The 10,555-nt window shown below is 38.5% G+C and overlaps 1 protein-coding gene across 1 annotated transcript; it reads right to left on the minus strand.

Annotated features, from left to right (window-relative positions):
• On the minus strand, positions 1-3,577 carry LOC139459046 (perlucin-like protein). The gene is made up of 3 exons (XM_071240488.1): positions 3,340-3,577; positions 541-723; positions 1-215 (listed from the first exon to the last, which is right to left on the minus strand). Exons 1-3 carry the CDS (start codon positions 3,575-3,577, stop codon positions 1-3), a joined length of 636 nt encoding a protein of 211 aa, XP_071096589.1.
• Between the last annotated feature and the right edge of the window lie 6,978 nt (positions 3,578-10,555).

The raw sequence follows: 10,555 nt of genomic DNA on the forward strand, positions 1-10,555 counted from the left end.
CTACATAGATATTTCACAGACATAGGCCAGTGGATGGGAGTAACAGTCACCACCGTGCCAGCTGTTGGGGAGGCTCAGGTCCCAGAAGGTGAGACATTTCTCGGTTAGATGATCGTTCGGTTCCCCGGGGCTCCAGAAAGTTGGCTCAGCAACTGAAGAGTTGTCTCCCCATCTCCAGGATGATCCCAGTATATTCCCGCTCGTCCAAAACGGTCCTGTAATAGAAATTGATCCAACAATTGCATAAGCTCGGCTGAAATAGTGCATTGTCAGGACTCTTGTACATAAAAAAGAAATAGTTATATATTTTTCTATCCAGATATGCATTTATGGCGCTTTTAGGGCAGAAAAGGCTAATCACAAATGGGCGACTTGTGAGGATTGGGTGGTTATTATGTGTGACTTGGCTGAGTGTGCCTTATCGTACCTCAGGCTGACGAACATACCGACCGACTGATTCACCCTCTCACTCACTCGCTGACTCACTCATCACTGACTGAATGATTCACTGACTCATAAAACATCCTACACGTGACCTACCAATATCTGCAGCAATGTCGTACATGAATTGGTTCCGTTCAGCGCTGTTGATGATGACGAGGTAGCTGCCCACTGCTGAGCATGCTGTCTTGGCGTCAGTCCACAGTTTAGGGTCGGTGTGTTTCTTGTAACACATGTTCAGTCTCCGGCTGTATAGATAGCCTGACTCGAGCGGACAGGGAGCTGGAACACAAAACGTACAATGACAAGACTAGTCTAGGACACTAACGTAACGTGACGTAAGACAAAGGTATAAAGCACAAACTTTATGTAACATATGAGATAGGTATAGAATATTAACATGACGTGACATACATGTAGGCATATGATTTTGACGTGACATGCCATAAGACTTAGTTGTATAACATTAATGTGTTGTGATATATGAGTGAGTGAGTATGGTTTTACGCCGCTTTTAACAATATCACAGCAATATCACGACAGGGGACACCAGAAATGGGCTTTACACATTGTACCCATATGGGGAATAGAACCCGTGACGAGCAAACGTTTTAACCACTAGGCTATGCGACCGCCCTGTGGTATTTTAGAAAGGTGCAGACCACTGACGTATCGTTACATAAGAGATAGACATTGATCATTAATGAGACTTTGCATAAAATATAGGGGTAAGATACATATGTGACGGGACATACATTTTCATGATTGGTGTTGAACACTAGCGTGCGTGAAATACGATATGAACGTGAGGTAGATATACAATACAATGCAGAAAAAGAGCAGTCCACTATCAAAGGCGCGAAGCTATCCCATTCTATGATTTAGATTTATAAACCCTTTGGATTTATATATAAACTTATATATAGAAGTTAATTAGCAATGATTAGTTGTCAGGAATGTAGTAACATTTAATGTAGGCAGTGGTGAAGAAATTACTGTATTCAGATGCTTCCTGTGATGTGTAAACTTCCAGAATAACATAGATGGATGTCAACATGTGGACTATTCTGCGATGTTCTTGTGACACTAGACTGGTCTGGCACTTTGTGGAAAGTTCTGGAAGCTGGATTATATAAGTGGAGGGGGCGCGTGCCTGTTTCATCTCTCACATTTCATGACATCAAGACCAGTTTTTGTGTGAAAATCCCTTATCACCTCGGATTCCCCAAAACATCCAATCTCGGAAGCTTGACCACTGCCACTGCTGGGCGAATATATTGTTACCACTGATTTTTGCTATCACCACTATTTTTTTTGGTATTTGATACTGACCACTGTCATCATATTATGTATTGCCATTGAATGTTGTACTACCACTCTATTGTGTACTGCCATTGTAATTGTCCTACAGTAAGTACTGATTTTTAAAACTAGTGAATTTTGTAATACATTTGTTGATTGTATACTGTTTGTTGGTTACTTGTTGGTTTCACACTAAAACATTTAACGTACAGAGTAAACATATATTTTCAATTTGGGGAATGGGGACTACGTTATTGAACCTAGTAGGTTACAATCTTTCCTAATAGTGAACTAAAGATTCAATGTTTCGTGTGAGGTTACAGATTTTATTACCAATATAGGATGGGAGATTTTAGTCATTTTTTTAACAAACAAATTTGCCAAACGAGACATGTCATTTTCAACTAAAAGCATTCAAAAACTATATTTATTATTGATCCAAATAAATTACGTTCACACATGTGATAAACAAATCATAAAAACTAATTAAGATTTGTAAGTACATTAAATTTGATGGAACAAATAGTCTGCTTGCATGTAAACAACAATGTTAACATTCGTATCCGGATACAAGTGAACGATCCTGTGAACTTTAAAGGAAATCTGGTAGAAAGAATAGTGAACATAATATAGTCATTGAACCGTTTTAACGTCTTTGTGATCAAAACTGACAATTGTGAGCGACATGCCCTTCCCTTGAAACTAAATGGAAGAAATACCAGAAATAATACATAGAACATCATGATACCTTTAAGCATAATTGTGGTAGAAAACGAATTCGATGACAGCAGGGGAGAGAATAACCACGGAAAAAGTATGACATATGCTAACTTGAAAGACTCTTTCAAAATAATCCTTACTTGTTGCAGAATCAATCCAAACATTACTTTCACTTGGGACAGTTAATCCATCATTCCTCGTCACTCGTAAATTATTGTCAATATATCCGTTGTTAAATGTTATATATTCAATCCTTCTAAGGCGGAGGTTATCAATTGAATCTTCAGCAGGGTGTTACAGATGTTAGCATCAGTGGGAGGTTACATGTTCTATGCTGATTAGGAAAAATGTTGAAAATGCTTAGAAGGATTCTTTTAAGTTTGCCAAAGTGTTACATGTTCTATCAATTATTGATGGCACTAGTAATGAACAGAGCTATTGTGCTGAACTGTGGTTGTTTTTAGAAAGGTTTAGATTACTGCTTGGCTGTTACTACCAATATGTCCAATCATGTTCGAAGAAATAGGTAAGCAAACAAGCTTAATGGCATATTGTACATTGTAACCATATAATACCATATATTTGAAAACAGTCAGACGGGAATTAGCCTGGTACTTTTACATGCCAAACAATTACATTGCAAAGAAATTAATACTATATATTTGAAAACAGGCAGGCAGGAATCGGCCTTGTACTAACATGGAGACTTTAAAATAGTTACAAAAAAATAACACACAGACAGCCTTAAGGTACAGATTAGTTCATGTATTTTATCTATTTTCTTGTACATGCCATATCCTCGATGTTCCTTCTATTTCATACCTGAATTGTAGGTCCTTATGAACACATGTAACGATAAAAGATCACAAATCTTACCTTTACCCAACACCAGGTGTTCAATAGGCTGAGAGGTGGCAAACAGCAGTGTCTGTTTGAAGGCTTCCATCACAAGACAAGACTTGGTTTCCTTGTTGTAGAACATTGTGGTACAGTATGCACTGAAGAAACACAGAGAGACACAGTCTGCCCTGGACAAGACAGGGGGTCCTGGGAATAGGGACAGGGGCATCTGACCAGTAGATAACGAGGACACGGTCATTTCAGAACATTCCATATTGTTTACTGATATGTCGATCTGGGGTTAATATCAGACCTGACACAAGCGCAGACTTTACATCAGTAACACCATCGACAGTGATGAAAAAGTACAAAACGTCAAGTGTGCCTGGATGTGATTCTGAAAAAATAATCAATTGATCAATTCTATTGAGCTACATTTCCTTTTTGTTGAAGTTATTTATGTACCATGTCCATACAAACATCGTCCACTAAACTAACAAGACCTCGAGAAATGTATGGATTAATCTTTCACGGGACTACAATAAACTTGACTTCGAATCACATTATGAATCCAATCCAATTTTAGATCAAAACAAACTACTATTTGATCTGATGTTGTTATTCCTATGTAGACTACTGTTAGATGTGATAGCGCACTAAACAATTGACATATTTCTTGTCAAAACTGCGACGCATTAGCTGACCACCATTTTAAGGTGCTACCTAATCAATTTGTTTTCAACTGCGAGGAAAGATGCGTAAAGACGACAAACACCAGTCTTGCATGTGTGTGTGTGACAATAGAGACTTTTGTTATGACCATGAGAAACAAGTTTCCATGTTACCCACCCAACACAACCCATGTACCTTAATGACTACGTGAGACTAGATACTGCTTTATGGCACTGCTTGACAACACAGGACACTACAAGATATTTTCGTGCTCTACATCACTCTATATGCCACTACATGCGTCAACATGACTCTACATGATACTAAATGAATCTGCATGCAACTTACTCTCATTACACTTTCGGGGCGGTCGGGTAGCCTAGTGGTTAAAGCGTTCGCTCGTCACGTCTCGATTCCCGACATGGGTACAATGTGTAAAGTCCATTTCTGGTGACCCCCAACGTGATATTGCTGGAATATTGCTAAAAGCGGTGTAAAATCATACCCACTCACTCATTACACTTTCATGACACCACATGGCACTGAGTGAAACTACATGCCACAACGTATCTCTGTTCTGACACTTTGTAGTGATTTAGTCCGGACTAGTGCACACAACCTACGCACGCACACGCACAGAAACACACGTGCCTGCAGGTCGCTATATGCATGCAATAATGTTGAACTCGACGTTGATCCCATTTCACCTCACCTCATCTCACCTCACCTCACCTCACCTCACCTCACCCCACCTCACCACAACTCAACTCACCTCACCTCACTTCACTTCACTTCACCTCACCTCACCTCACCTCACCTCACCTCACCTCACCTCACCTCACCTCACCTTTGTTTCCATTCCATTCATACATCGTTTGTGAAGTTTATCATTGTTGACTTATTTATGTATAAGAATTGACATCATAATAGCATGGTTGTATCGAACCACATGCTCAAAGAAGATTTTATATTAATATTTGATTAAAACATTTATAAAGCATGTTGAAACAAGTATCTTGAAGGAGAAAATTCGAAAGCAATATATTTGTGACAAAAAAAACGTTAAAATTACTCATATTCCGGAAACTACAGAGCGTTAATTAGCAGAGTTGTCAGCACATGGCAGAGTGGAGAGTTGACCTACAGACGATCACTGTTTCTGTATTGTGTTTGGTAGATTATGAGTGTTCGCCATGGCATCAACTGACAATGCCATCGATGAAAACGTTGAATTTTCGCTCAATGAACCCTACACATATTCGTCTATATCGATATGAGCCAGTGGTTAGTCATCTACCCGAGGCAAGTGAGTTAACTGACTATAAAAGTCCAGTTTCCACACTTGCCGAACTTGGCTAGTATTATGGAGTTACAGTTTGGCTGGACTAACGATTCTATGCATAGTCCAATCAAAATCGCGCATCGAAATCGAAATCCGGTTCGTAAAATGTGGTTCAGATTTCTGTCGATTGCAGGATTTGCAAAGCATGTGAACACCCAACTCGTTGACAACAGATATTTACCAAATCTTTTCATGTTTACCGGTGAGATGGAAGACAACGTGTTTATCATCGTCAAAATAATCGTTTTGCTCCACATTGTGAACGTGAATTCGACAATTTCGGTGGCGGAAGTGTCATGGTGTGGGGGGTCATATCCTACACTTAGAGAATCTGACTTGGTTTTGGTTCAGGGAAGTTTGACAGCAAATCGCTACATGAATCAAATTCTTCAACCTCACCTTCTTCCAATCATTGACCGCCAGAGGGAGCTGGTTCAACAGGACAACGCTCCACCGCACACAGCTCGTGCGAGATCTCCAGATTTCAACAAAATCGAACACCTCTGGGATGATCTCGATCGACGTGTACATCAACGTCTTAACACGCCGCAAACACTCCCACAATTGACCAACGCGTTACAAGCAGAATGGCGCAGGACAGAATTCGTACACATATGACAATGAACAGTTTTCAATGCCTTTGTACAACGACAACATGTGACTATCGAGCTCCAAAATTTCATATTTGTATTTATCATATTAAATTAAATATATCGACTTTATTAGGTACAATAAATTTACTAAAAATCTACCTGTGCGTTTCTTGTTTTGAAGAGTGTACTTTGCACACAAAAGACTCTCAACTTCAAGTCGAGTTTATTATAGACGTCCAAATAAATGAGGCTTCCAGGCCCGATTTGGTACGCGGGATTGAAGGGGGTTATTTAGAGGGTATTCAATACTCAACTATGTGGTACGCGGAACTCCTATAACATCGTATTTTGTATGCAGATTCAACAAATTAAAAATGTTTAATGGTGTAAAAGTTTCCATTTCGATATTTTTTCAGTAATTTTACTCTTTTCGTTTGGCACTGTAAGAAATGTAGAAAAAAACATCCTGCATGTTTTGTGAATAAAGTAAGAGGGACCTTTTTTGCAGAATCAGACAACAGCATCATGTACTCAAGACCATGAAATGAATATGTAAATTTAGGCACACCAAAATTGTGCCAAATATGTGACCTTAGCATGTAATCTGATCAATGTGCATGGTCCTTTGTAATTGTTGTACGAGGGGAGTCAGTCATGGGTTATATGTAACAGTGAATGATAAATTTATTTTCGTAACCATGTTCGTTTAGTTTGTTTTGATCTCTATCATAAACAAATTCTCAAAATGCAAGAATCAAAGTGGCATGTCCAGTCGGTTTCCACTTTCCTCCTCACTAACAACGCCTTATCCCAACATTCCTCCTCGCAAAATAGGCCTTTCGCTTGGAAATTTCAAGATAAAAGACACTTGGTACTTTTGTTTGATGAACAAGTCCACCCCCACGACCACACAATACCCAGTTTTGCACTTCATTGTCATGTAGATTAATGCGATGTCGACGAAACAATAAGGCGGAGGTCTCTGTACTATGACGTCACAGCTACAGCTGGGCCTCTAGCTGGGATTTCAATATGCTGACTGTGGGATCAGGGCAGTAGATTGATGCTTTTTATAAAAAAAACAATGAAATCACATATGATTTTTTTTGGTGTAAATAAGTACTTTGTAAGACTCTTTCACATGTCTTAAAAAAGTATTTTTGTAATTGGTCTCCTTTAAGCATCCTACGAATGGTAACACTATTATTTTAATCAAATATTAGAATACAATGCTACCTCGTTGGTCCGGTTTACATATATACATGCGATAATTCTGTCCGGATTGGTAGGGTTTCATTGTATCAGATATACTCTTCTATAACAGCATATAGTGTCCAAGCATGGGAATAACAAAACAGTCGTGACAAATACTGCAGCTGTATCACATTATTTGGGCAAGGTTGTCGATAGAGCAACGATAACCTCCGTCAGCTCACACATTGCAACAACCCAAGTCATACGCATTACACTTAACATGTATTTAGGCCATTCAAACTGCTCATTGGTTTGGCGCATGTTTTCGTCTGTATTAATATCATCCTCATTCGGGAGGCAAAAGTCAGAAAAGAGAAATAAGTGAAATATTTGGTATTGTGTCCGCAGCTGTAGTCTGAAGTTTGGCGACAAGTACATCTTTGTATAGTACATTTGAAATCAAGTTGTGTATCACTCAAATAGTCAAATCAAAAGCTGCTGATTTAATCTAATAATACATTATTTGGAAACCTTATGGAGATGTGATTTATTACTCACCTGCTGAAGAAACCACTGTTTGATAACAATATCCTGGAATTGCAGTGTTTCGCCAGTGTACATCGCAACAAATTTCACGAATGACGTCATAGTATATTGTGAGGTGTTTGTAAACGTGGTGGTGCTGAGCCCCGTTCTACAAAGCGATTCTAGCGCAGCGACAATTACTGTTTTTGTTAACGTATGGGAGCTACGATCACGTAAGCGCTACAAAAACTTTATGGGACGGACCCCTGAATTCTAAAGGGCGGCCATTGTCTGGTGTTAAATTAATATGTGTCAATTTTTAATGCGTTTGAAGTATTATTCTGTTGAACTCAATGTATGTCTATTCACACACCGCAGTGAAATATTTAAAATATATTAAAACAACAAATAATGAATAAAATATTCCATTTTTCTCACACAACTGACATCTATACGAGGAAGAAAGTAGGCGTACCCTGAAATCATGCAATGTGAGTATGGTTTCAGCAATGTTCCAGCAATATCACGGCGGGGAACATGGGCTTCACACATTGTACCATGTCGGGAATCATACCCGGGTCCTCGGCGTAACGACCTAACGCTTTAACCACTAGGCTACCCGACCGCCCCTTGAATCATGCAAAAACACTGTACTGATTGTAATAGTATGGTAGTAGTGTGCGTCCCGCGTTAGGTTTTATACCACGAGGGATGGATAAAAACACACATACCATGAGTGATACTGCTACAACAAATTTATCTTGCCGACTATGAAAGAATTAAAATATATTGATATTTCTATGTACAAAATAGCTGTTCGATTGAGCTAAGTTAAAATCACCTGTGGCACGTGACTTTCATTGACTCGTAGATATGTATTATGAATGAAAGAGAACAACCAGCCTATAATTTGTGCCGAAACAAATTCTACTTGTAAAGGGCAGATAAGTGTGGAAATTATATGAATTGACCTCTGTAAAGCAGTGATGACACCAGGTGTTCGCGAAAAGAGTAAGCCTCAACACGATTTTTTTAAAAGATTTATATGATTCCTCAGCATGTATTGTCTACCTATCTGTGTGCTATCAGCTGCTGATTTTACCAGACTGCACAGATTACATGACACTCTTTATTGCAGAATATAATACAATCAATATCACGTTTGTCTTTCTTATCCTAACAGAACGTCAGTACTTTATTGCAGTGTATGGAACATCACTGGAGACATGCCTCATTACTTTTGGGAATAATAATGCAGAAAATCTTAATCTTCTGTGTGGTTATTTTGAAACACCTCATCGCAAATGTTCATCAAATTGGCAGTCCTATCACGAAATAAGTAAAGACCACAAGGAATTAACCTCTACTTCATATATGTTGAAATCACATGCAACTATGGCGCTTCAGCACTTTAGTATTTTCAAAGTGACGTAATATAAACATCTGTGCTATGCTTGTGCTATGGACGTAGTCGCTTATTTAACGATTGACTGTGTTTGTATTTCAGTTCATTGAAATATGAATCGAAAAACCGATGTGCAAATTGTATGAATCCGCGATATGAATCGAAAAACCGATGTGCAAATTGTATGAATCTGCGTAGTGGATTCTTACAAAAGTTTGCACATCGGTTTTTCGATTTATACCTCAATGAAACGAAACAAATACACAGTCAATGCTTATAATTACATTCTACAACGAAAACATGTTTTCATCTACAATAATTTCACCAAAAACAGTTGTATAGCAGACAAACATGACGAGACTGATAAACATTTAAGTGTAAGAATACATTCTGTGGTGTGACATGAATCAGGTGACTGTTTAATCTATGCACATAGCTTCAGTATATAAGTATATAAGTCAGTAGCCAATCAACACAGGGTAAGATTAAAACACTTTCCACAAAACCTTTCAATCAAGGCAGGAGGCGAGAGGAACTGCAACATTCAGACTGTAACGAGCCGGAAACAAATGTGCCTGGGAGAAGGCGGCTGTTTCAAATGACATGGCCAGTTACAGCCAGATTCAAACATTAGTTCCCTGAGAACGGGAAGACACAGTTGGAAACAAGTCAGTTAGAAATTAAACCCAAGGGCATGAAAGTTGTTGAACCGATCGAGACGAGCAGGAAAAAACTGGCGAGCGAGCCTGCACGTTTGCTGTTTCATTCCTTCTCGGCCTTCGGTCTCAAAGGGTTGTTTGGACAATGAATATGCATGAATTTCGCTAAACGATACACGTAAGCAGAAAGGGAATTGCCTCGTCTGTAATATTGGGATTCACCGTCCTTTCAGAGTAATAAAAGTAGTTCGCTTCGGTGGCTTAAGTATTTACATTCATTGGGAAACGAATACAATAACACGTGACCAATTCAGCTAATCAGAATGTAGGAATTTCAATGAACACAACGAAAATTTAATTAACATAACTTGAAAAAACGGTCTGTGCGTGTGAATGAATGAATTTACTCAAATGGAATTATCATTACTTGTCGCATTCCTATTTTGTAGAAGCACATAGCTAAGAACTAGTTTTACTTTGAAGATAGAATGTGCAATTAATTGAACAGAAAATCCATTCAAGGGCGAGTTCACTTTTATCGCTTGAAAAGGATTTCTGTTTCACTTTAATGTGCATTAAACGGCACTAAGCTACCTTGGTCTGTGATGACAAGTTCAGATATAAAAAAATGTATACATCTTTATAACAATATATTCGCTGTTTCGGCGTTATTTAATATTTCACCAATTTGCACTTACAAACTATCTTGTTTATATGTTTGAGGTCAAATATATGTATATATATATTTATATGCAGTGTGTTATTGCTTTTAACAAGATGCCTGTGTAACTGCTGGAGTTGTTACATATATGATAACTTGCTGAAAAGATTCACGAATGTCCATGGAGCAAAACACAACTGT

This window comes from Haliotis cracherodii, unplaced genomic scaffold (genome assembly GCF_022045235.1).
Source record: "Haliotis cracherodii isolate W230 unplaced genomic scaffold, xgHalCrac1.p SCAF_13, whole genome shotgun sequence".
NCBI classification, from domain to species: domain Eukaryota; kingdom Metazoa; phylum Mollusca; class Gastropoda; order Lepetellida; family Haliotidae; genus Haliotis; species Haliotis cracherodii.

Excerpts from the sequence above, each read along its gene's own strand:
- LOC139459046 (XM_071240488.1), bottom strand. The coding sequence starts at position 3,577 with ATGGAATGTTCTGAAATGACCGTGTCCTCGTTATCTACTGGTCAGATG. Across the intron at positions 724-3,339 it reads ACACCTGGTGTTGGGTAAAG|CTCCCTGTCCGCTCGAGTCA; the intron begins GTAAGATTTGTG and ends TTTGTGTTCCAG. Across the intron at positions 216-540 it reads CGACATTGCTGCAGATATTG|GACCGTTTTGGACGAGCGGG; the intron begins GTAGGTCACGTG and ends TTTCTATTACAG.